The sequence below is a fragment of the Lasioglossum baleicum genome, chromosome 4 (assembly GCF_051020765.1).
Source record: "Lasioglossum baleicum chromosome 4, iyLasBale1, whole genome shotgun sequence".
In the NCBI taxonomy this organism is placed as follows: domain Eukaryota; kingdom Metazoa; phylum Arthropoda; class Insecta; order Hymenoptera; family Halictidae; genus Lasioglossum; species Lasioglossum baleicum.
In genome coordinates, this window is record NC_134932.1 from 11,801,994 (window position 1) to 11,828,538 (window position 26,545).

A 26,545-nucleotide genomic window follows, 5' to 3' on the forward strand; every position below is an offset into this window, starting at 1 on the left:
TAGCTAAACTTAATTAAAGCTGAAACTTTGCAGAATATAGGAAAAATAGAGAGATTATGGTACGAACGTTTTTTAACCTAGAAAAAAATCGTTAAACTTTGCACAATTTCAAGAAAATTGTGGTTTATCCAATACCACGCGTAGAAAAAATTTTGTTTTGACATTCTATACATCATTTCCAGTAGATTCTTTCACGCTGATTTACAATCTGGTCTCATCAATTCGTTGGTGTGTGGCATGTCAAAAAAAGAATTTTCCGCGCGTAGTATTGGATAAACCACAATTTTCTTTAAATTCTGCAGGTTTAACGATTTTTTTTCAAGGTTAAAAAACGTTCGTACCGTAAACTCTATTTTTCCCATATTCTGCAATGTTTCAGCTTTAATTTAAAAGAAAATCATCGCTCTATCTCATTTCTATCGAAAGTTCTTTGATTTTGACACAGAATTCATCGGTTTGTCCCACCGATTGTCGGTTTGTTATCATGGCCGTCATAAAACATTAAACCAAAGACTTTCCAGATATACCTCCCAATTAAGTGATTATTGAACATATTGAATAATTACAATACGCGTTTGATAAATATATTTTATTATTATTAATATTTACAACAATTTGTATGAACATTAATTATCGATAAGACATGCGAGTTGCAGAATACTTCGTTTATGATCGTGAAGCAGTTAATGTATCCTATACATTGGCAAAACCGAAATTATTACCGGAAAATGTATGCAAATATACCGATATTTTCATATATCGGTATGACGCCATACCGGGATAAGTCCCTGATTTAAACATCTATTGTAATTAAACGGATTACGTGCGTGTATGACAAGATTAGGTAAGTTTTAGAACGGTAAAGGGATTTCAAGTAATTCGGAATAGGAGGTCCTCGCCGACAGGAGGGTCCATCACCTTGAAATATATTATCAAGGTCGTCCCGAACAACTTTTTCCTATAACTCAACTCGTTCGAATTATTAAGGTAGGTAAGGTAGTGTTTCACAATTTATTACATAAATTATATTGAAACGGTTAAGGGTTGCAACAGCGGAGTGCAGTTTAAACAAAGTCTAAGGGGAGCGGAGGGAAGAAAGTCGAACGAAAAAGTATATCACTATCCTGAGAAATGATATTATGCTTTTTGTCGGAGTTCTGTGTGGCTCTGGCCGAAAGATCGGCCGCCCTTTGAACGATTGCTCAGCAGTTTTTCCGCTCCGCCCCGAAACGCCTGCTTGTCTCGGCCGCGGTATTGCTGCCATTAAAGCCGTTGCTTCTGGATATGGGCATCCATTTTGAATTTTCTATTGCTTCCTCTATATCGCACAATTTAATCATCAGAAGACCCCCGTGAGCTATACTTTTACATTTAATCGCAAACGCGACAAATAATTAGGAGTTAAATCATCCCACTTACAAAAAGGCAAAATTACTAAACCAATGAAAGTGGTCTAAGTAAAAATGAAAAAACAAATGAGTTTATCAGTTATCTCACATGACACTATTTTAAACTAAAATATATAATTCAATGTACTTTCATGATTATCCCTTATACATTTCCATAATTATGAGCACATATGAACAATATTCAAGTGAAAAATGGGGGTCTCCAAAAATTAAAAAAGAAAAGAAGACAATGAACTGAACATACAGTTTTCTTGTTTCCAATAAAAAAGCGCAATAGACATTAATTTCAAAGCAACCATCAGATCGGATTTTTTCACGACGAAGGGTGAAGGTCCACTAAAGTGATCGAAAAAGTCCACCGAGGTAAAATATTTTTTAGCGGCGGTAAATATTTGAATAAAAAATGTCTCATTAGTTACGAAAGCAGGGAGAGTCGTCTCTGACCCAGAATAAATATTAAAAATCGCAAAGAGCCCATGTCGCCAGCAAATAGATCCATAAAGTCGGTCGGCGGCGCGTCGCAAACAGATATAAATCAATCGAACAATGATAGGAGGTTTCCTGGCTTGATCCCGATATTTCCACTTTTCCCAAATGGTTGCGAACGTCGCCCTCCCGTTGTTGTCGAGAATTTCGTTCCCTTCGGAGGAGGGTACACCCGGGTACACGGGGCACATATGTTACCCCCCGAGATGCCACACCATTTCACGCAACGCGAGCCCCAATTTAATTTGTCCTGCAGAAGCGAGCAAGAATCCGCATTCGGAGTAACTGGTTCAAAGGCTGACCCCCTTTGTTCGAACACGCGCAGATGGACGCTGATCGTTGAATCCGGAGTGCCTTCCATTCGGTGTCCTTAAGAGATGAGTCTTTAATTAATGTTTCTAGTTACAGTGGGTGTACGAAGTATTTGATACGTTAAAAAGATTAGTTTACTAGCTAATGTGTAAATATTTTTTTTAAGAAAAAAATAAAGTTGCAGGCAGAGGATAACGTGATCGCAAAATTACATTTTACATGGTCCCTTTTGCCAGCATTATTCGAGGAAGCCTCAGTGAATGTGCAGTCTAAAATATGGAGGAAATGGTAGTCAATGTCGAAGAAACTAAGCGTGTCGTTCCACAGTGAATAGGTCTAGAGGTACCCAGGGGGTAATAAAAAAAAGAAGGGGAGGACCTTTTGGAAAAGGCCAGGTACTTATTTGCAGTTGAGCTCGACGCGGCAATAAGCGAACTACCTGAACGACACCCGAGATGACGTACAACGGAGTGCGCTGTCTTCATATTTTGCGAGTCCGCATCGTAAATAGCATTGTCCTCGGCCGTCGAGCAGACTCAGAGGCACGCGTATTCGTCCCCCACGCGTTATTCCCGCCCCTGGTAGAAAAGATGTTGGCTTAGTTTTTCCATCGTCGGTCCTGGAACTTGATGGAACACCAATAAATAAGATTATTGCCAGTTGATCCTTCCGCTTTTTCTCTCCCGGCCAGGTAAAAGGCAAAAACGTAAACCCACGAGCCAGTAGTTCACCAAAATTTTTCGCTTTCGGCCGGCAGGACACAATAAGCACTAAAACTTTCACCCACGGTCCACCCTTGGCGATGATTTTGTCCGACAATCAGCTACGCACCGACCTGCCACGAAGCTGGACTCGTTGTTGAAGCTAAAACAGTCCAGGGGGCTTTTTGTTCACGTGTTAGACCGTGTACGTGTTGATCTATCGCCTCGGGACATCTTGATACACCGTGTTTTGGGGGTCAATGGTTTTGAGGTCCGAGTTTGTGGGTCACCGGGGCGGGATGCAGGTCAAACGAGAGACTAGAAGCTGGTGGACCAAATGTCTTTGAATTTCTAACAAAGACGCAAGAGACTAAATGTAAAGTTATAGTGGAGCAGCGAGGTGAGCTGTGCGGTGAAAAAAAAGAAAAACGAAGAAGATACATATGTACTTTTTCTTTAGTATGTGTCGAAATGTTGTCACGAATGTTGGCTTGTTTTCACCGTGCCGCTCCACTATAACTGCACCCTAAATGAGTTTTCAAAGTGAGATTTAATTGCACGAGGTTGCGGGATTTCCAAAGATTTTAGGGTAATAACAAGCAATATTGCAATTTCATTTACAGCTCATTGTGTCATTGAAAGGAATCGAGCGAAGCGGCGATGGGAGGGGCGATCATTATTCCCTTAGACGGTAACAGGTTTCGATTGTCTCCGATTCTAGAATATGGACTAGCCCTCCTCGATGAAAGGCCTACTTTCATAATTCTTCAGCCATCCTCGGGCTTTTCTCTCCCCTACGAATGCGCCGAAACGAAAGTGGGATTAATGAAAATACAGAAGGTGAACGGGGGCAGAAGAGAGACGTGCTAAATGCACGTGTATATAACAGGAAAAGTAGGAGTGTGAGTAAGAGAGAGGGAGAAAAGAGTAAACACACGAGAGGGAGAGAGAGAGAGAGGAAAGAGAGAGGTTTCAGAGGGGTTGATTAATCGTCACCGGTCAGGCTTCTAGAAAGAGACGTCACTCGCAAGACTGCCTGCGTCTAGCTTTGCTACCCGACGTTCTTTGTTTACTTGCTCGAAATATCTATTTCAATCTCTTCCGTCCCGGAAAGGAAAAACATTGCAAAACATTCGAATCACGGCGAAAGAACCTTTATAAAATGGGGACGGGACGTAGAACGAGTTCGAGATTGCCACTGCGGTAATATTACTACCCCTGGGAAATGGTTCTCGTGTGTTTTGAAATTTAGTTCAAATATCCGACAAGAAATTCCCGAGCGAAATTCGTACACGTAATTTGATATATCAGTACGAAATAATTATTTAATTCTCGTGAACGATCTACCAATTCAGAAACAACATCATTAAGAATTTAATTCCCTAAATGATCGAAATATCACACTGTGCGCCAGTCGAAAAACTGTCGAATCGAAGATCCCTGGATTGAGACGCAATCGTCTCGCGAAGAAGACGCTAATGATCGGCCCTTGTTTGAAGAGCCGGCCTCGAAACAATTATCGCTCGCCGGAGATAATAGACGGCCTCGCGGACAAACTATAAATAGTAAAGCAACCCTGAAAAAAATGAGGAGAAAAAGCATGATTAATGATGCGTTCGACGCGGTGACCAAACCAACGGGGACTCCAACGGCTGATCAGGATGGACACGCGTCTGCACGCACATAATCGCTGTCCTCTCTACACGTATACGAAGCTTGGTACCTATACTATCTCGTAAATGATGTCTGAGAGAACAACGTCCGAGCCGGCTCGCGTGTGTACGGGACGAACGACCACGACGATAATAAATAATAATCCGCAAAGGGCGATACTTGTGGGAAGGAACGAAGGGTCCCCCTACGTACACCGCAGCGTAAATGATTTTACCTACTGACTTCATTTTCCTCGGCCGAGGGAAAATCATGGGCCTCGTTTACGGTGGGGAAGATATGCGAGATGGATGTTGCAGGAAATGGAGAAACTGCGATCAAGGTGGATGTACTAAACGATGATCGAGAACTCCTTTATGCTTATTCATGCTTCGCTTTTAATTCATCTTTGTCTTTTCCAAAAATTTCCCCTTCTTTCTATTCCGAATGATTGTACCTTCCATTTTTCTTTTTGTACATTGTCATCCCCGTGTCGTCACCACGAATGAATAGGCAAGCTAAAATAAATTTAGAATGAAATCATCCATACTAATCGCAATTAATAAATCAATAGTTAAAATATTACACGAAATAACGTTTGGCCAGTTGCGGAGGAAGAAATTCGGGAGCGGCAACTCGGGGGTTTGAAGGATGCCTCCGTGATGGTTGATACGTGTTTCGTACACACGCGGTTGGCGCGATGTTTACACTCGGGTGCGTTCACCTGTATTCGACGTCGAGGCCGTACAGCTGATCGTCCAAAAACGTCAAACACGTGAGCGTTCTTATGCTTCCCGCGGTCTTGAATTCGGGACCGTTACGTATCAAACAAAATATGAAATTCTCATTAATAGTTATTCGTCTTTAAAAGGTTTACGAATACTTTGTACACTCGCTTGTACGACTTAGACCACTTCCATAATTACATGCACGAACGTCGCTTATCAATTTCGCCAATTTTAGCAGATCTCGCGAAGCATTTTCGATTCTGCGGGGGGGATTGGTGTTCGCCGATAGGTCGACACGTACTCCGGACCTATGGGGTAGCCGAAGGGGGTCGCGCACATGGCCGGCATTGTGCGAGGTCGTGCGCATGGGGATTCAAGGGGAACCAAGGGGAACCAATATCTGTTCTGTGTCAATAGCGTTAATAGTGGGAGGGGGTTGCAGTACATATCGGAAAGCGGGTCCGCAGTATTGGGGGTGGCCTTAACTCTGAATCAAAGGGCAGCTGATAGAACGGAGTTCCCCTGGATGGTAGCCACGGGAGGCTTTGACACAGAGAACGAAATCAGGAAAGGAAGAGGGAGACAGGAGAGAAAGAAAAGAGAGACCCTAATTGTAAACCAACCCCCTCCACCTTCGCCCGACTGCCTCGGTCCGCGTGGTGAGGTTATAAACCCGGAGAAAGTTTGCCGGGGTGCTCATTTTTGGCACGCATAGAACCCCCTGTGCACCGTGACTGGTCGAAATCGTAACGGGGACGTTTCATTTCATTGTAAGTCGGCTACGGTGCCCGGCGGAACTACCCCCACTGTCCTTCAAGTACCTGGACTAGCCGCATTAACCCTGGAGACCATCTAGGTAGTCAGACTTTACCCGTAATTCTCGAAACAGTCAATTGGCGTCGCGCTTACAGTGCAGTCGGAACTCTCTTCGTGCTCCTGAAAGTGCCAGTACAGCTACGCTCGAGAAATTATCAATTGCGAAGAGGAAGTGCAGTGCTACTCGTGCCACGAAGAGGACGTGCTAGAAGCAGTGAGGAAACATTTTGTGCAATTTGTGTCATCTGCGGTGGTGATATATGCATCAAGAGTACGACATCAGTTTGCAAACGGAACTTCAGTCACCTTCCGTCATCAGTGAAATGAGATACGGGTTCACGTTAGTGACCTGTCCAACGCATGAACAGGTTCACGTGTGTGTCTAAGGAAGAGTCCAATTGAGAGGAGTATGATCGAGAGAAGAGCTTGATCCGAGTGGATGCTGCTAGATTGAGGGGAGGTTGATCAGGATCGAGGCCCAGTTTCATTCAAGTCTTGCTGGACTTAACTATCGTAGCGTCCTGTTCTTTAGCCATATTCAACATGTCCAACTCCACGTACCCTGCCAACTGCGGGCCCGACTATTGGCTTTATCAAGCAACAGTCGGCGACCAACCCCCTCAACAAGTCATGTACCCGGATAACGCGTATCAGGCGCATCAGCAAGTACAGTCCAGGCCGGATTACATGCAACAACTCAAATTGCAAGAACTCTCGTCGACTCCAGCGAGTCTTCTAGAATCACTCCTCCGTCACGGAAAGAAAGCAGTCTGCGATAGTTACGCGAATTCTTTCGGGAATCCGCCGACACCACCAGGCGGACAATTCCTGCTGACACCGCCATATACACCGACTTCGACAGACGGAAAGTCACCTGTCACAGGATGCGTGCCGATTGGTCAAGTGCAGGAGACTAGCAACCACGTGCAAGGATACCAGACTTATTCACAGCAGCCGCTGTGTAATGTGACGCCTGGGCCGTCTAATTATGTGGCAGAACAAACATACGGAACTGGTTATTTAGACAATATTAATATTGTTAACCATAATAACGCAAACACCAATAGCAATTACAATGGGGAACCGAATCCTCAGTTGAAGCGTACCGAAGAGGCCCAGGTAGATTACGCATGGATGAGATCAAATGGTTTGTAGATTGCGACTTTTTGGAAATGTTACTCTGTGATTGTCCTATTTATTGTTTAAAAATTAACACGTTGGTCGCCACATACATGGGTGATGGATACTTCCGTGAGGGCCCTCTCACCCAGATGTGGATGACGTTCTTCTTCGTCACACACACACACACACACACACACACACACACACACACACACACACACACTAACAAGTTAAACAGGATTTTACAATTTATAAAAATCCCATTTGTAACGCAGAATTTAATGGAATAAGCACCGGCAAATATAAAATATACTTATACAAAATAAAAATATTTAAAATATATACACTATTACAGTACTCCCCAATCTTTTTATCGCCGCGGACCGGTCAACGTTTGGCGGCCTGCTGTGGGGGGGGGGGGGAATTTTAGATTGTTTTGATTTAATAATTTTAATTTAATTGTATTTAATGTGTTCCTTGCGCGGGGGTTGGCGACCAATGCACTATTATACTAATTTATATTTATTGATTTATATTTATAAAATAAAATATAACATTATACATACTACGTAGCATGATATTCGTTAAAACAGTTAAAATATTTTCTCGCTTCCTAGAACGCAAATCTTTCTAATAGACCAGCCCCGTTGATTCTTACGAAGTTCTAAACGGCGAGATGCCTTTGTCGGTTTCTTCCATTCATTGTCGGACCTAATATTGTCCGAGTACAACCATTCTCTAACTAGAAATTCCCGAATTTTTGTATTTACATTTTTTTGATTACTACGAATTACTGTTTACGTTTTTGCGCCCTGACTATCGGATTTGGGGCTCCGCGAGAGAAACTCGAGCGATTCACGCTGGGCGACAAACGTGTTAAGTAAAATTTACAGGGGTGGGCCAATGTCCGAAAATGTTGGGCGGGCACCCGAGCCTCGGGTCGGGTTTTGATGTCTCGGATATGAAATAAATAAAAATCGTACTCTATTCTATCGACCTTAATATTCTAGTATTTCTTGAAAATTTCCAGAAGCCATAAATGCATAAAGATCCGCAGTCTACTTATTAGTTTATCACTTACTTATTTATCTTTGATGTATTACGTATTACGAATTTTCTCGCATATCACCCCTCAAAGCTAGATGATTACATAAACCTTTTGTTTCAGGCGAACACAATGGAATCGTACAGAAGCGGACCCGCCAGACGTATACAAGGTTCCAAACCTTGGAGTTGGAGAAGGAATTCCACTTCAATCGCTATCTGACTAAAAGACGCCGCCTCGAAATCGCTCAAGCTCTATGTCTGAGCGAGCGCCAAGTAAAAATTTGGTTCCAGAATCGACGGATGAAGGCGAAAAAGGATGGAATAATATGTAAACAGAATGCCGAGGTGGTAACTAACGGGAATCATGTATCCAGCACTCAAAATTGCTCGTCGATTAACAGTCAATTTGCTGCTGAAATGATGACACCAACGATGCAGATAGGACAATTATCGGCGACAAATCAGCCGACGACTTCTGGTTTGCAGGAGTATCCGTATCTTCACGAAGCCTACCTGCATTATAGACAAACTATGTATGATGATAACAGTTATTATCAAAAAGAAAACTACATGGACCCAATGATTAAGTTAGAAACTCTTGGAGACTAATAAATCTATTTATACTTAGACATTTTTTGTACGAATAATGAAGTAATCAAGCTCGATTGCAAAGACTGGTTTGTATAGATGAGATCATTTTTCCAGTGTGTATATATAGAGATCGCTGGACTTGATACGAGCAATTAACACTTTCTATGATGACCAAATGTGAAAATCTACAGTAAGGAGCATAACTGTTTCCACAGATTTCAAACAGAACAGCTTTTTTATGAATTGACCAAACGACGTCAATTTCTCTGTAAAGCTAGAACAGTAAATGACGTTTAAGTTGTGATAAACAATGGTAAAAATTGATTTTTATAATTTTTTTAGCCGAGCGCCAATGACGAAAATTTCAAAGATGTGTTTTTTGTTGAAATTGGTTAATTGGTTTACGAATTATGAACGACCAAAAGCGGTAAAAAATGCCGGAAGTCATGAAAAATTGCAATATTTTAACCACTTTTTATCGTTTATAATTCGTTTAAGAAAGTTAGAAACAGTTATGCTCCTTACTGTATGTATGTATGTAATGGGAAAAGACAATTTGACGCCGGTGATAAACACTAAACCTACCCGGCCTTAACCGTAACTTGTACAGAAATAATTGTGTATAAAACCATTTTTATTATTTTAATAAAAGTGTAACACAATTAATCTGGAACCGGTCATATTGACCGGAAGTGGTAGGTTTAGTGTAAATTAAGTTGTAGGTATACGGACTATTTCGATGCTTTAATTATTCTTGTTATGTTAATCTATACGTACGTTCTAATGTACTATCCGTACATTCAAGTCGGAAAGACTGGTTTAATTTAAGTTTATGTCAAACGAGATATATCTGTGGTTGTAAGGAATCTTGTATACATGTGGTGACGCAGCATGTCACACAATTTCAAATTTCACCTTTGCATTAATTGTGATTTATAGTGTAGAATTTACGTTTTTATAAGAAAAAGAGTAATGGAAGTAAATTCCTATGGAATTCCTATGGCAAAGCATTAGCGTTCAAAACTTTAAACTGCAATATATGTCGAAAGCGAAATTGTGTGACATGTGGCGTTCTTCCTGATAACCACAGATATTACGATATCACTCGCCGTTTGACAGAAAACATTAAGTACTTAACAAAACTTAATTTGTTGATTCCGACGATATCCACAGTACTCCCTCGGTATAATTGGACTATCCGAGGCACACAATGTGATCGCAAAGATCAGTGCAATCTGATAATCTGTAGATCATACTTCTACAGCGTAGATAAAGGTCTGCGCAAGATTTTACATAGTACGTAAAATAAAATTAATTAATGATTTTCCGATTCTGTGGAACCGACTGTTATAGTCGGTATCTGGTTGAATTTTGTTTTGAAAAATGGTAAAATGGAAATCTACACGAAGAGTCGTGGTTTAATAATGAGGAAGGTGTGCTCTAAAACCCCATAATACATGGTGGAAACAGAAACGCCATTAGAAGGGGTCGACCAAGAGCAGGTACTACGGGGAATATCGTACTTAATCAGCTGCGAACGCTAATTCCAGTGACATATACCTATGTGCCAACAGTAATGTTAATCTAGTAATCAAATGTCCTCAGATTATGTTAATTCATCTGTTGAGAAATAAATAAAATATGAAAAACTAGTCATTGTTGTGTGAAAGTATCCTGTGAAAAAAGTGTACCATTAATAATTAACTGCCTTACGATAACGTGCCCGAGACTGAACATTGCCAACTAGAATTTAATACTCGTTAACTGTTTTAATAGGATTTTTAACTGTGATTCTGAATGAACTTTCTCAATGTCTTAATTTTAAAATCGTCTGCATCCAAATTTGAATTATTGTTCGGTGACTTATGGACGGGAGATTATTCATTAGCTTCTTTAATTTTCTGAGAAAACCGTCGATTTTCCACAGTCTCTCGGACCATTTTTATTTTGGCTTTTAACACTAAACCTACCGATCATCAAAAGTGACTGACGTGTACAGTATTATAAAAATAACAAGATTAAATTTATTTATATTTTGTGCGATTTTTGTGCCAGAATATATACTGGAGTCAAAAAATATATTCAATAAATTACCATGAAAACACCTTTACGATTTCAATAATTGTCAAATCAGAAATCTAAAATGACCGGTTCCAGGTTTTCTATTTTACAATTAGAAAAGTAATAAAACTGATTTCATAAGAAACGATTGTATAGATATCTTTAGTAGTGAAATAAAATCAATCTTGTCATTTTTATAAGGGAACACGTGCCAGTTACTTTTAAGGCTCAGGTAGTTTTAGTGTTAAAACATGAGAGTTTCAGCGCCAGTTTTCCGGACGCCGTCAAAGCAAACGGCGCTTGTCGAAGACACCGTTGCGAAAGGCGTAACGAAATCGGAAGCAGTTAGCTGAGTCATCACCCATTAATCAGCCGCAAAAGTATGAATTTTGGCGCGTCAAAATATTTTCATGATGACGTTCGCAGTAATACTCGAGCTGCGGAGGAGTGGCCGAAATGCGAAGAGATCGGGCGAGAACCTACGGAACGTGGCGTGAACGGCCGCGCGCGCTTTCGGTATACCTGAGAGAGCTACAGGATGCTCGGTTGTTTCGCTTGGTCCGACTATAAATCATAGTGGTTGCAGGGTCAGCTGGCCTGATCTTGCCCAGGACAGCATCCTCTCTCCTCACGATCCACCGTAAAGGTTGGACTTTGTCGTGCGATTCTCGTAATTTTCTTTTTTTGCATCATTAAATTATTTACATTTAATCAAATCATTACATTTTTGCTTATCATTAATGTGAAACCTAAAACAGTAAAAACAGTTTAAAAATGTGAAAATGATATATAATCATTTTATTTCGTCTACTTACCACATTTCACGATTTTTCCTTGATCTTCCAGTTTATTAACATTTTCTTTCACACTCATTTGAGGGTTACGGTCTATAGAAAAATCTTAGCCATTTTTAGTCTGCGGATTTTTACGCATTTATGATAAAAACCACTGAGTCCACTGAGTTCACTGTGAGTAACCACTGTAGCACTTCAACGATTCGAATATTTTTGGTGAGAACGAACTGCGCGCGCAGGGATTAGGACAGGATTTTCTGAAGAATGAATATTTCTAATTAAAAATGTGAAAGCAGCTCGAAACTGGCTGGTAGTTAAGGGCAAGCAGAATAGAGGGTAGCTTCAAAGGGAGTTGAAAAGTTAAGGGATGAGGAGTAGGGATCGGGCTGGCAGCTGCGCTGTTCACATCGAGCAAGATGGCCGAAAACGTTCCTCTTGCGTGTGCAGCAGCGTCCTTACAGTTTCTTTTTTATCGGAGAAATTTTCAAGTTTACTTTACAGTGGAATATCTTTGTTCATTTCTGATTCACAATATCAAACATGCATCGTCGCATATTGTCATTCTGTGTTTTTTAATTCTGCTCCGGAAAATGTGAACTGTGTGCGTAGACAATTAGATCTTGCCGATCATTCTGGTGAGAATGTTCCGATATGTTGAAGGTTTATTGAATACGTACCGTTCTACTGTCGCGCACACGAGTTTCTTGATGTTGATCATTTGTGAATTCGCAAGAGACGCGTGAGTGTAGACCGTTGAAAAGATTTTTATAGTTATTTTTACAGTGGTACATATTCTTCAATTTTTTGATATATCTATGTATGTATTTATTAGGAATAGTAACTAGACGAAACTTAATACTGGATAATTTTATTGAAGCTTTAGAAACTAAGTTTACGACGATACATATAATGTTCCTGTAAAAACAAATCATTCGAAAAAGTTCTTCATGTCTCACAACACGATCCTCATTATCATCTTCGTTCAATTTTATTTTGCATATCATTTCAATTATTTTTAATATTTATTTAATCTACTGTCTACAGATTCACAAAAATTTTTTCGAAAGTCTCCCAGTGACCTCAAGAAAAATAATTGTTGCGATCTCCTCAATACCGTCTCTTTTCTTTTATATTTGCACCCTTAGAAATTAATTCAGAACTCCCACGAAGGGCCGACACGATTCCAGGCTAACGAAATCGGTTGCAAACGGGGCCGCTAAATCGCGAATCGTGTCGCCGTTATCGGCCGATCGCTGGCCATCAATGGCGATCGATAAAACATTTTAATGGGGGCGGCGAGCCTCCGTTTGCCACACGGATACCGTCTACTTCGAAGCTGGTTCAACACTTTACCTACCGGAAGACTATTAATAGCATTTTTAATCATTGAAGCGCACCAAGAGAAGTTCAACATTTCTTTATCCAAGAACATATTATATTGTTGGCAACTATTTTCGCGTACTTTTGTTTCGTAATTCTTTTATTGTATCATTATAACCTGATTTAGTGACCATTCCTTTTGAACTGTATATCATTGGAAAGCTCTGAATTTTGCGATTAATTTGATATAAAATACTCGTGCTTAAAAAATATATAAATGACTTTATTTGAGAAAATGTGGAGGGCGCGAACTTAGTTGCCAACCTAATATAATAAAAATTGGACAGAATCTAAATAAATATAGTTTTGTCCTTTTTGTATCTAGAATATTTTAGTCGCTTCTAGTGCTTGGTAATTTTATTGTTAATATAGCAGAAACGACATAGTTCAAGTGAATGTATTGTCAATTAAAAATTCTCAATGTTTAAGGAACTTGTGAGTCGTCGGTAGGCAATGTGTTAAATATAGATTCCGCGGTTCTTTCTTATGCAAACACAGGCGATCCATGGTGGAGGAGATGTGCCATTTGCGAAATGGTCATGGACTCTCGGGCCAGGCGTCAGCGGTGGGGGACGGCAGAGAGGAAAAACGGGGGCCGAGAAAAGGTTTGTATGGTAGTGTATAGGTAAACCTACATTGCGAGCGCAACCCTGGGACGGAACGCGCCGCTGGCAGCGAGAGTGAACCTTCGGTTTCTAGGGGTTGGACGGAGAGGGCGAGGGTCGATATTGTGCTTGACAGATAGTTTCCCATAGCTCCGGCAATCCATCATGGCCGGCACGCGGATACGTATTGGTTTTTCTGCAACGCGTCTTAGCTGTGAACCTCGAATTGAATATATTCTTTTTTTCTTTCTCTCTCTCTCTGTTTCTCTCTTGACGGCCTGTCCGGGTAACCCGCGTGGAATTTATCAGCCCTCGCGCTCTGTTTATACTCCTTCCTCCCCCCTTTGCTTAGGGGTCTGTTGGTCTTGGACGCTTCGAGCATTTGATGGGGGTGAACATCGTCTCAGTGCAATTAGGCAAATTTCCGGTTTGAAGAAATAACTTGATCAGTAGACAGCAGAGTTGAGCAGATTTACAATAGAATTACTCCAGGAATTATAATTACAACGTAATTGAATTACATTGTAATTCATTCATATTGTAATTTATAATTCAGATCTTCATTCAATTAAATTACAATGCAATTCACAATTGCAATTGGAGTACAATTATAGAATACTTTGTAATTAAATTATAATGTAATTCGTAATTGCAATTGGAGTACAATTATAAAATACCGTTACGTATTATGAAGGAGGACGAGGAATAGAAACTACGCCGCATAGACAGCAAACAAGTATATGAAAGAAAAACATAAAAATATATCGCACATCTTCAAAGTTCTGGGCTATAATTTGGAGAGCTGTATTTTAATTATATTGTATTTCAATTACACGTCTTATTAAAATACTTAGTAATTGAATTAATTGAAAGGTTTGAGTTATGCAATTCAGTTAAGACGTAGTTGAATTACTATATAATTGAATTAGCAGAATTCTGATAGACAGCCTGCAACAATTTGCAGTGAAATAGAAATTTTCTTCTAATTTGTTTACTGTTTTGAATTACACATACTCATTGTTGTCATAAATGCATAAAATTCGCTGTCTATTGATCAGTTCGAAATCTTGTAAAAATTCGAAGTTCATTTTAATTATGTTGTTCATTTTATATTGTTCATTTTTTCTTTCGAATTTTTAAAGTCAATCATTAATGAACTTTTTAATTCTTTCGTAAGTGGTCACAATAAACAGAGAATCAGGTTCCATATAGTGTATCAAATGTACATTTTATTTTCTAATTTATTGAAAGGTTTTTCGACTACGTGTGTAAATTCTGTAGTAAACGTTACAACGAAATCCCCGTACACCGGTTCGACTTGTCGCATATTATTCGCATAGAATCGCGAGCACCCCTGATACATATTGAACTCGCTGCCACATCCGATGGTAGTACAGCTCGGAGATCGATGACGCAATGACTCTCCGAGTAAGTTTAGGAGGCAGAGGTTTAATGTAGATCTTGTCGCGGTTGTGCCTGTCATGATGCTCATATGTTAACACTCTCGCGGACCGTTCCGCGTGTATGGAGAACTAAGATCGAATAGATCCAGGTTTTGTTTTCTTTTCGCTGTTAATAGACACCGGGGCTCAGAGTCTCTTGTACTCTAATAAAGAAGATTGAGCTGAACTACGTTCTGAGCGAGTCCTCGAATATTTCTCCCGCGAATCAATAGATAAACACAATTCATTCACACACTGGACATTTTTCATGCTTACGAAACAGCTTTCAGCGAGAACAAAAAATTGTCTGCGTTAATTTCAAGACACTGGAGCTACGTAGACAGTATTCTTATTTTTTCACGAACAATTTAGAATTCAACCCCTTACCCCGTAGTTTATCGAGTCAGACTGATGATGAAGATTTGAACAAAGTCTAACAGGTGTGAATGTTACGCCTTTCGTTTCTAATCAATCGATATTTATCAATATTTAAGCCTTCAAATAAATGTAGCAATGCAGAAAATATAAATTTTCTTTTCTTTTCTGCGACACTTTTCGGGATAGAGACGTTTTAATCACTGTAACTGTAAAGAAAATGTTACGGCAAGGGGTTAAATTGATGATTGATGATTAGAGTTGAAAGCATAGCTTATGACGCAACAAGGAGCAGAAATCATTGAGAACGGTGACGATTAGCTGACCTACGGCAACCATTTCTCCGACCGCATCAGCTAAACCGCTTGGACCCCATTTTCAAGCAGCCAGGCTTCCCCTCGAGCTGCGACTACTTATAAATCTCTCGATTTCACCCCAGCAGTAGTCGGGAGTGATACAAATACATCTGAACAGTAATTCGCAGCCAGTTAAAACCCGGTATCAACCGCAATAATCACTTCCCCTGGCTATGGTCGCGGTCCGACGACCTGCTGGATTATGGGGGTGCGGGGAAACCGGAGGGACCAAGAGGACTCCGGAGAGAATGGCATAACAGATACACGTGTCCTGGCGGCTCTGCTTTGCGACACGTGATTCATGGGGGTCCCGATACGTTTTTTACACCTGCGACGGCTTTATTAGAATTTCTAATGGGATGGGACAGCAGGGGGACAGAGAAAGAGAGAGAGAGAGAGAGAGGATAGTCAGCGAAGAGTGACACGCGGACGCGAGCCCGATCCTCCACTGTTCAGGCCCCGAAATGCAACGACCGTGCCCGACTTCTTCAGGGTCCCTCCGATGCATTCGGCTTTCATTACGTCAGGCTTGAAATACGTCCATTTCCTGACGTGATGACTTCGTTATCTTGCTACAGGGAATGCCCTGCTGATGGGATCCGCGAAACCATGGGCAGACCCTGAAGAATCTTTAGCTCTCAAATATTTTAGGCTGCGAATTTTATGCAATTCACTACAATAGTGAGTAGATGAAATTTAAAACAGAAAAGAAATTTGAATGAATTAAAACTACTGTTGTTTTCCTCACAGTATTCTCTCTCCACTCACTGAAATTCTTTAAAAAAGAAATACATGTCTACGTGCCTCCGCGTCTTGCAATGAATGCAGACAATGTTTACTTTACGGTCCTGCTTTTCCGACGGTTCAATTGCAACACAATCCTAGGGCACAAGTCTAAAAGTTTTGAAGAGTGTAAAACGATTAAAGAAGTATTTAGCTTGTGGCAGAACAACAATCGCATCAAAAATCATCCTCACCCCAAGAATAAGGATCCCGCCACTCCAACCACAACCTAATAGATCCATTATCGTACCTGAAGAGACTACGGAATCCCCACAGCCCTTGATTCGACTTTAAATCACCCTGAGCAAACCAGTACTTTCTCCACCGTGAAACGATACAAAGACCTTCCCTGAAAGAAGACATTTCCATCCCCATGTTCGCAATAGCAGCTCAAACAACCCCGAAATAGGCGTCCCCTAAAATCAGTGCGAAAGCCATGAACAAAAGTGAGTCTCCGATGACGGATTCGCGTGCGTCCCGGCGATGATCGCGTTTCGAGCGAGTCGTCGATGTTTTGCGGGCTGGGATGAGCCGTGTCTGATCCGCGATCGGTCTCTCCTTAAGTGCGCGCGCGCGTGTGGAGGGCACGCCACCGCCACCGCCGCCGCGCCGCGCGCGGTGCGACGAGACGAGACGAGACGAGGAAAGCGAGGCCTAGAGGAAGGATGGTAGGTGTAGGACAAATACCGGGCTCCGAAGTGGCGAATACCGAATAAGAGGTGGTGGGGATGGTGCCGGCGGTGCACGAGCGCACGACCGCGAGAGAACTTAAAGTGGAAGAGATAGCCGGTTCCGTTTCTCGGCGGTGGGGGACGTTTCGACGGAGCGGTGGGGAGGACACGAGCGAAGGGGTGGGGCGGCCGGGGGCGGGCGCGCGCGACAATTCAACAGGAACGGCCGCGCTTGCCACATCTGGCGAGTGAGTGGCACACTATTCCGGCACTTCTTGCTTTTCTTCGGGATCTAATCGAGCCTTCCTTCCTCGGACAAGCGATACTGAAAATTCCCTTCCACAAAGGACGCTCGGTGAGAAATGATTTACGACGTCCGCGCGACCGGGTGAAAGGGTTTTTTAAGGTGATTTCCAAGGGAAGAAGGAAAGGAGGAAAGGTGGAAGTTGAGAAAGACGGTTGATGAAGAAGAGGGACGGTAGAGGGAAACGCGGAAAGTATGCGTAGGAAAACACGAGCAAGTCGGCCACGGGCCTCGCGTTATCCGCGAGAGGCAAGGAGAGCTCCGCCTCCTCGGCCGTCCCCTTCGCTCCGGAACCCCACCGACACGTCGCCACCCCGCGGTGCCCCCCGTTTGACCAACTGGCTACTACGTCACACATGCTTCTGCTCGCCTTGGTGCCGGCAACTCCGAAGGCTCTCCTCTCTCGGCTGGCTCAGTCGGCTCAGTGAGTTACGAGTTGCGTCCGGGTTCGCCGTACGCGCGATAACGGGGGCGTCAATCGGACCGCGCGGCGATTGGGAGAGGATTCCTAGAGCCACTCGTGCTACACCGTTTTCCTCGCTCTCTCTCTCTCTCCCTCTCTGTCTTGCTCGTCGTACTGTCGTAAATATCTGTCTCTCTGTCCCCCTGGATGGAACACGTCTCTGTCGCTCCTTCCCGAACGGCGGTTGCCCGTCCCTCCGATTCGGCTCCGGGCAACAGGTTTGAATTTATGGGACAATAAAGAGTGCCGGTGCGTAGTGCGCGCGTGTTCCCCTCTCGCTTGCTCGCATTCCAGCTTTTTCTTCGACACGTCCCGACCGACACGGTCGTCTCTCGTCGGCGCGGAGGACAGCGAACGCCGTGCCAGACTATCAAACTCTCATAAAACTGTCAGCCGCGACCGGCCGGCTGACTTATGCGCGACCCCTCTTCGCGACAAGGCTTCCGACCTGTCCCGATCCATGAACAGTGCCCCATCTCTTGGGTGTCCGCGATGCGTCCGGAAGTGGGCCGAGTGGTAGATCCTTGATCGACACACAAACGAGTCAAAATCCTTGCCGAAAGTCTTCGACGTGTATTCGCGAGACCGTGAAGTTCGCGGATAGAATCGCACGGATACCGCGTGCACAGATCGTTACCGGGGTTCCGAGAGCGATCGGACAAGGTGTATCGGTGTATCGAGCCGTCGATCGAGGATCGAGGATCGCGCGGGAGCTGGAATCGCGGGGAACCACCTCTTCTTTCCTTCTTGGCTGTGCACACGAGGGTGTACGCGGAAGGGGGCGCGTGCGCGCGTTGCCCCCTCGAGAGACGGCAAGCGGAAGACTACTTCTCGGTGACGTTCCGGCCAGAAGGTTGCTGAGAAGAGAGGAGAGCAGGAGAAAGAGAGAGAGAGAGGGAAGGAGTGAGAGAGAGAGATATTCTCGCCCCACCATAGAGACCTCGGGGCTCCCGAATATCTCTCCATTAGCCCCCCTGACGGTGCTATCCCCTCTCTGTGACCCCTTGGATTTCTCATCTCGCTCGCACACCCCTCTCGTCGGCTCTTGTCACGTCGGGTAGCAGCCAGGCAACACCACCACACGAGCAAGCAACGGCGGCAGCGCCAGCAGCAGCACCCAGCAGCAGCTTCAGCACTAGCACCACCAGCAGCAGCGCAGCACCACAACCATCACCAACATCAGCAGCATCGGCACACACCACCATCAAGCAGAGAGACGACCCGACTCGACTCGACGCGGCGCGACGCGACGCGACGGAGACGCACGCGGAGGAGAGAACGGGGTTGAAGAATCCTACGCCGCGGCGGAGAGACCAATCAAGGTTTGACGAACGACGGGGATTGGTCGAGGCGCTCTCCTCTGACACGCAGAGAGCGCGGGCACGTGACAAGCTACCGCACACACCGGGGCCTCCGTTGGATCGCGGCGAGGCCTTCAGTACGATACCAACCACCCTCCGCGCACGCAACAGGAACGGTGAACGCCGAGGCCGCGGTAATACGCCTTTTCACCCCCCCTGATGCGGTGATATCGGGTCTCTCCACCCGGGATAACGAGGGAGACCAAAGAGAGAGCCCGGCGTTGTTGGACGGTTTTTCGGCAAAACTTGTTCCCCTGTTCCGTGTTTCATTCGCAACCGCGTGTCAACGGTCGTCTTCATTTTCTTCTTCTTCGACGATAATCAAGAAGATACGGTAGTCCGTGGCCGGTACCAGCGAATTCGTCGTTTCGTCGGAGTCTCCGGCGGTGTCGAAATAAATCATCGGTGAAGGAGAAGGAAGGAGGAGAGGGAACACAGTGCGCACACAACGGGGTCTCGTCTTCAATGGGGCGGCCCGATAAGCCGGCTGTTACGCGCTACTGCACGCTGCCGCCGCGAGTTCTCCGTAGGTAATTGCGCCTCGTGAGGTCGTAAAGAAGCAGAAGACAGTTTTATAGCCCAGGCCCACGTGGCCCTCGTAAACTCGGCGCGGCTCAGGTCGGCATCGGACTCTCTGTCCCGGCCTGTGGTCCACACGCGACCGGGGCCGGCCTCTTCAGACAAAACCGCGCTCCGCGCCGAAACGTTCTCCTGGGTTCTCCAATCCCCACGTTCATTATCGAGTCGTTTCGGGGTCGGTGTTTATCCGCGTGTAACCGTCCGCGATAGGTGTGAACGAGCCTGTCTCTCCCTCCCTTCTTTCTCTTCTCTCTCTTTCTATCTATCTTCCATTCTCTCTCTCTATCTATCTCCAGCTACCAAAAAGAAACCGCGGTGGTCCGCGTACAGTTTGTTCTTCTTTTCTCTGAACCGAATCAGTGGCTGTATACCGAGAAGTGTGACGTGCGATCGTTCGCCGCGGAGCCGCCGACAAGATGACACCGCGATCTAGTACTTAACGAACAACCACCCCGAGACACCCACAGTGCCGTGCGAAACAACAACGTACCGATCCCACGAACTAATCGTGGAACCCCGGAGAGGAATCCAAAGGTGTGTTGTTCTCCGTGAATGTCGAGCCGTGGACGCGCCGGTACCGATCGGTATACAGTGAGAGGCTGTCGTCGTCGTCGAGCGGTTCATCAGGTGAACCATGAGTTCGTACCAGTTCGTGAACTCGCTGGCGTCGTGCTACGCTGGTCAACAGCCGCAACAACAGCCGAGGGCCACCGCGAGTTCACCTGGCGAGCCGATGCAGGCCGCGTCGCCGGCGGGTGGAGACTATTACAACCCTAATGCCGCGGCAACCAGTTACCCGGCACCCTGCTACTCGCCCCAACAACACTATCCTCAGCACCCGTACGCGACGCCGGCGTCCGGGATGCAGCACACGGCGCCCACCGGGATGATCGACTACACGCAGCTGCAGCCCCAGCCAAGGCTCAGCGCGACCGCCACGTCGCAGCAACATAGTCTTCACGCGCAACAGTCCCAACATCATCCGCAGCCCCATCATCCCCAGCAGCAGCTGCACCAGGACCCGACGACGCCGCTCCTGCAGGCCGCCTCGGCGCCGTCCGCGCCGTCAACCTCCAGCTGCAAGTACGCCGACTCCACGTCCTCCACCAGCGTCGCCTCGCCCCAGGACCTCACCACGTCCACCTCGAGGAATAGTCCCACGCCTCTGGTCGCACCCGGCACCAGCAAAGCCGCCTCGGGACTCACCTCGCCACCAGGTAGTTCATCAAGGTCCTCGGTCGCTGCATCCGCTGCATCGCCACCCAGCGGCAGCTCCAGACCAGGTCCAGAAGGCAGTTCCACTCTGACAACAGCCTCTTCAGCGTCCTCGCCAGCTTCGTCGACGTCCAGCACCTCCAGCACCGGGAACAACTCGTCGAACAAGTCCAACGCCACCGGTAGCAACCCGCCGCAGATTTACCCGTGGATGAAGAGGGTGCACATCGGCCAGAGTAAGTCGATCCTTTTCACTCTTTTTCTCGTATCTTCGTCTTCGTCTTCGGATGCTTCTGCTGAGCCCGCGAGATTGCGTTTAATTGAGGGTTGCCGCGCGCACAGGCCCCGACCGAGGCCGTTCAACGACCGCCGACATTCGATTGGAAAGTAGTTCTTGCGGTCGGCAGAGCCGCCTGTGGAATTTCGAGGGGAATCGCTGCGTGTCCGGGGGGGCTGATCGCGCGGATTTTTCTGGTGGTTGCGGAGTCGATCGACGGAAAAATCGAAATTATGCTGGGCGGGACGGTGCAGATAGGCCGGGGAGGTTGGCAACTTGTGCTTTTGTTTGTTGGGCTGATTGGAGTTGCGATAGTGGTTCAGTCTCCGATGAGAAAAACGTGTGGTTTGCATTTTAGCAGTCCGACGTCTTTGAAAATTATTGTACGGGTGTTCTGTCTAGATTCTTTAGGTAGATTCATTGTTAAACTTGTCTAGGCTGCTATGTTTCACTGGTTGAACAAACAGAATGATTAAACGACTGACGTTCTTTTAAAAGACGCAAGTTTTTATAAACTAATCAGTAAAACATTTAGATCCGATAGAAGTTGTCGATGTGGTCGTGATTAGAATACAGGAAACATTTAAATGACTGCACCTGAACGGTTGAATATGTTAGATTCATAATCTAATTTGCATGTAATGATCGGGTAGTGATTCTTGATGACAACGTTATCATCTGTAGAAATTGTGGGACCATTTATCTTTCACTCGCTGAAATTGATCACACGAGGCACGTTCATTAAAAACCCTAACTCTAAACACGATTTGTCAATGTTCCTATATAAAACTTCTTAGAAAATGTGTTCGACTCTTTTTGCTCAGGAAATCTTCTTGACGGAGATTAAAACCATGCAGAACATTTCTGTTTTGCATAAGGGCTCTCAGTCTAAACATAACCAATGATAAACTGGCTTAATTGTCAGTCCCCTTTTTTCCCGCGTACCCTTAATTTGCATTGGGAGAACGTACTCCAAAGCCTCCACCCTCAGACACTTCAGATCCTCCTCGTCGACAAGTAAATTCTGGTGATCTTCGCCTAATTTGCGTTAGAAGAACGCACTCAAAAATCTCCATACTTAAACACTCTACATTTTCCCGTTCGACAAGGAAATTCGAAAGATCTTTACAAGAGCGGCTGGAAAATGGCAAATTCGAAAATTCTCCACGTTCTTCCGGTGCACTCGGTGCATCCTAGCAATAAAAGGCAATTCACAATGGGACAGTATGACAGTTGTTTCGGATCCCGTAGTTTCGCCTCCCACGACGCGTACCACGTGTTCCCATGGTCCCCGATCGGTAGCGCAAAAAAAGATTCGGATTTCCACAGAGCCCGCAGGGTCTGTTCTCGTGTTTCCCTTATGGCGGAAAGTCCGCGACAAGGTATTCGACGAGTCCCAGAGAAAAAGAGCGGAAGAGAGGGCCGTGAAATCGTCGAGCCAAAGCCGTAAATCGCTTGTCGGCCTGTGGCGGGCCCCGGGCCGATCGGTGATAAGTCATCATGGAAATGAACGAAAGAAATATCGCCGGCCCGGCCGAAGTTAGCGGTGATTTGTAGATCGGCGCCGCGGAAATTTGTGCCAGTGTGTCATAACAGGAATGTGGAATTACGGCGGTTAATAATCGCGATTACTCCACGGGTCCGGTCCGCCTCCTTGGGCCTGCTAAATCACCGCTGAAATATTCGCGGCGCGATTATAAATTTCGATAGTACGTCGCGATAGCGATCCGAGCTCCTCCGGAACGTTTCACAGATTTCAGATCTCCGGAATCTCTACAGATTTTCATGCTCCTGACAGATCAATCGCGGATTGTATTAGCGTTTCCATTATAAATTTTCTACACTAGGATTTCAATGATTCCGATAGGCGATAGATGAATCGCGGATGGTCCAGATCGAGATTCGTCCGGTGTCGATCGTTTTCGTCGGTTCCGCAGCCTCGGATAACAAATTACACGGCGAACGATTTAGAACAATTTGCGGCTCTCGGTTAGTCGGTGGCTCGTAAATGTTTCACGTTATCGCGGCGCGGCTGACGTCCACGGACGAGAAAGCAAGAATAGCAGAAAAATAATCGATAGGACAGTAAGAGATAGAGAGAAAGAGAGCGCTGGCTGCTTGATCGCGGATGAGAATTACCGGAATATTGTGTTACCGCTTCGATTCGATTAGGGGAACTTCGCGAAATTAGGGGGCAATCTGCGTCGATGTAGAGCGCGGAGAAGTTTGACGCTGTTGGGTCGTAATTGTGGATCTACGCTCACCGAGCATTTCTATTTTTCGGTCGGTGATCGATGCGAGATTAAAGAGGACTCTCGGAGTCCTGATTATACCGTGTTCGATTTCGAGGATTGTTCCGGAAGGATTTTCGTCGATGCTCGGAAAGTGGAGATGCAGATTTGAGTACAAGCTTTGAAGTTCTAATGTGAGGCTGAAACCCTGCGAAACACTTTATTATAAAACACTGTATCTATTAAATGTTGCCGTAGCTGTGATGCCAAAGAGACAAACGGTGATCAAAATCCGAAATCGAATACGCAACAACCGCGAACGAACGCCTACGCGGGGCCGACGTAACGTCATCGTGGGCAGATTACGCAAACCCTGGTCCCACGTGAAATCGTCTCTGCAGTTCGGAGATAGGTCCCAACAAGTGGTCCCGCGTGAATTCGGCTCGCTGTAAAAATACGGAAACGAGAGGAGACAAATAGAGCGCGTCGCGTTCGACTGAAACACGGTGTGGGAACGCGGCGCCGAAAGAAAACGAGAGAGAAAGAAAGAAAGAAAGAGAGAGAGGAGGGGAGCGGGGGCCGTGGACCAAGAGTAATTCAGCGGAGTCCAAGGGACTGGATTCACCTGCCCCCGTGGTTCAAAGGAGATAAGACAGCGAGCGCTGGTCGCGTTCACATTAGTCGCCCCGCGTGATTTACTGCGCGGCCAGTATGATTCAGTCAGCGGGGAATTTGACGAAGAATTAATGGTATTATGATATCGTGTGTAACTCTATGTATGTGCGCCCGGGCCATAAATCAGGCTGCATTGTAAGGCGCGGGGGGCCCTTTCCTTCGCGTTCCGTCCCTCTCCCTCCGTAGCGGCCCGACCCGAGCCCTCTCCGTCACTCTCTCCTTCTATTGCGGCCCTCTTCGTCACTCCCGACCTCTCACGGACGAAGGCCGAAGCCCCATTCGACGGCCCTACCAAACGGACCACGAAAACCGAAACGCTCCTTTCCAACCTCTCTTTCTCTCGCTTTCTCCTTCTCTGTTTCTATCCCTTTTAGCTCACGCCTTCTCCACCTAGGCTCCTTTACCCAGTTCACCGCGTTTCTGAAGAACTGGATAGGATTACGGGTTTCCCGAACGGTAGCGCACGATCCCTGCAGCATGGGACCCCCCCAAACATGGCGGACGGGGCCCGGGGTCAAGCAGGTTTCACAGAGTTGCAAACCTTTCTTTACCACCTTTCGATCCTATTTTACGCACACCTTTTCCTCACTCTGCGGACTCCAAGCTTTCACTTTGGAGATTCCAGGTTTTTGCGATCGGTGTGGCGCGGCGGTCTGATGAAGATATTTTTCGATTGAGTGTCCTATAACGTGGTAGTGTCCATAAAATTAATTACAATTTCATTACAAACATGCAATGATCGACTTTGAATATTCTGCGATACCTGCAAGGAGTTCGAGGATCTAGAGTCAGAGTTTTTCTTAGATTTCGTTCGGCCGCTTCTCGATGCACTTCGCGAGAGATGCGTAAGAGTATAGTTTTTCCACGAAGTTCCTTTCCACTCTCATATTCCCGACTTCCACTCGTGGGTCACTTCTAATCTACATCCGGCTCGTGAAACCTCCACCTTTCCCGGTACGATCTGTCGCTTGATATTTTATTTACACAAAACTCCGTGCGTTCTTTTTATTTCTGTTAAATTTTCCCGCGCCATGCACGCTTGCCACGCATTTATTTATGCATTTGCTTCGGCCGTTGGGCTTCTCAGAACTCTCTCTCCCTTGGTCTTCTCTTTTCCTTGAAGTTCTACTTCCCGCCGAGTCTCTCGGAATTCCATAATACTTGTAAAAAGAAGAAATATCGCTGGGAACCTGCCTAATGAGTCAGAGAATATTTGAGGACGTTGCAAACATCCGCGAAATACTTATGAACATTGTCAACGTAGCTTTATGAAATTCCCTGTCAATAAAAATAAATTTTCATTGTCCAACAATTTTCTCTGAAAAATAACTAAAGTACTTGGCGTATTGGAAAAACTTGCTTCGAGGCAGTTCAAGCAAGCTGAAGCTTGCCCGACGGGACCAACAATGTCTCCGTTCCTGAGAGATCGACATTTTTCGAGGACAAACGCCATAGTGTCCTCTTCAGCGACCCCCCGAACGTTCATTGTACGTTTTCTCGAGCCGAGGCGCAATAATTGCCTCGTTCTCCGAATCGCGGAGAAGAGCGGCGCAAGGCTGGCCGTAAATCACGGACAGTTGCACGAGATTCGTCTCGTCAAAGGGTTAATTGTATTCGGAGATCATTTGCAAGGTAATTTCTGACCTGGCCGTGTCTTCTCTAAACGATCCTGAAAGCAAGCACCCCGTCGCCTCGGCCCTTCGGACGCGAGATACCGATTTGGACCGGATTGGCTTCGGATTTTGACGGTGATCCGACTCAAGGTCGACGTTTGCGTTTTTAGTTGCATTTTGACAACGCACGGGCTGCATTTAATTATAACGCCACGTCTAGAATAGACCTGCACGACGTTTGCCGATGTTTAGACGCGGTTTGAGGCCGTCTCCGCGAGTTTATTGATACGATTTAACTTGTAATTCTCATTTTTAGCCCGATGCAATAATTAAAGAAAATAAAAGTGACTGCGAGGAGACCCCGCTTTCCCAATTAATAATTTCTACCGCAATCTTCGAATTTGCTTCCCCCAAAATTGCAAACGCATCGTCTCGTCGAGAGAGAACCGACGGAACTCCGCAAGGGAATAATTGCCAGGTTGTTGGTAATTGCGGACA

The 26,545-nt window shown here is 45.2% G+C and overlaps 2 protein-coding genes across 2 annotated transcripts in view; one reads left to right on the plus strand and one right to left on the minus strand.

The window, feature by feature from the left end:
- Positions 1-1,917: 1,917 nt before the first annotated feature.
- Positions 1,918-4,286, minus strand: LOC143208031 (uncharacterized). The gene is made up of 2 exons (XM_076422050.1): positions 2,647-4,286; positions 1,918-2,264 (listed from the first exon to the last, which is right to left on the minus strand). The coding sequence occupies exons 1-2, from the start codon at positions 2,690-2,692 to the stop codon at positions 1,945-1,947; spliced, it is 366 nt and encodes a 121-aa protein (XP_076278165.1). The 5' UTR covers positions 2,693-4,286; the 3' UTR covers positions 1,918-1,944.
- Positions 4,287-18,038: 13,752 nt separating this feature from the next.
- The window catches only part of LOC143207804 (uncharacterized), a 45,312-nt gene continuing 36,805 nt past the window's right edge, over positions 18,039-26,545 (plus strand). Inside the window, exon 1 of the mRNA XM_076421595.1 lies at positions 18,039-21,487. Within this exon, the coding sequence (XP_076277710.1) occupies positions 20,671-21,487 (817 nt within the window). The 5' untranslated portion in view covers positions 18,039-20,670. The remainder of the gene's footprint in view (positions 21,488-26,545) is intronic.

Coding starts and splice junctions, on each gene's coding strand:
- LOC143208031 (XM_076422050.1), bottom strand. CDS start 2,692: ATGAAGACAGCGCACTCCGTTGTACGTCATCTCGGGTGTCGTTCAG. Junction 2,265..2,646: donor TCATCTCGGGTGTCGTTCAG/GTAGTTCGCTTA, acceptor TCATCTCTTAAG/GACACCGAATGGAAGGCACT.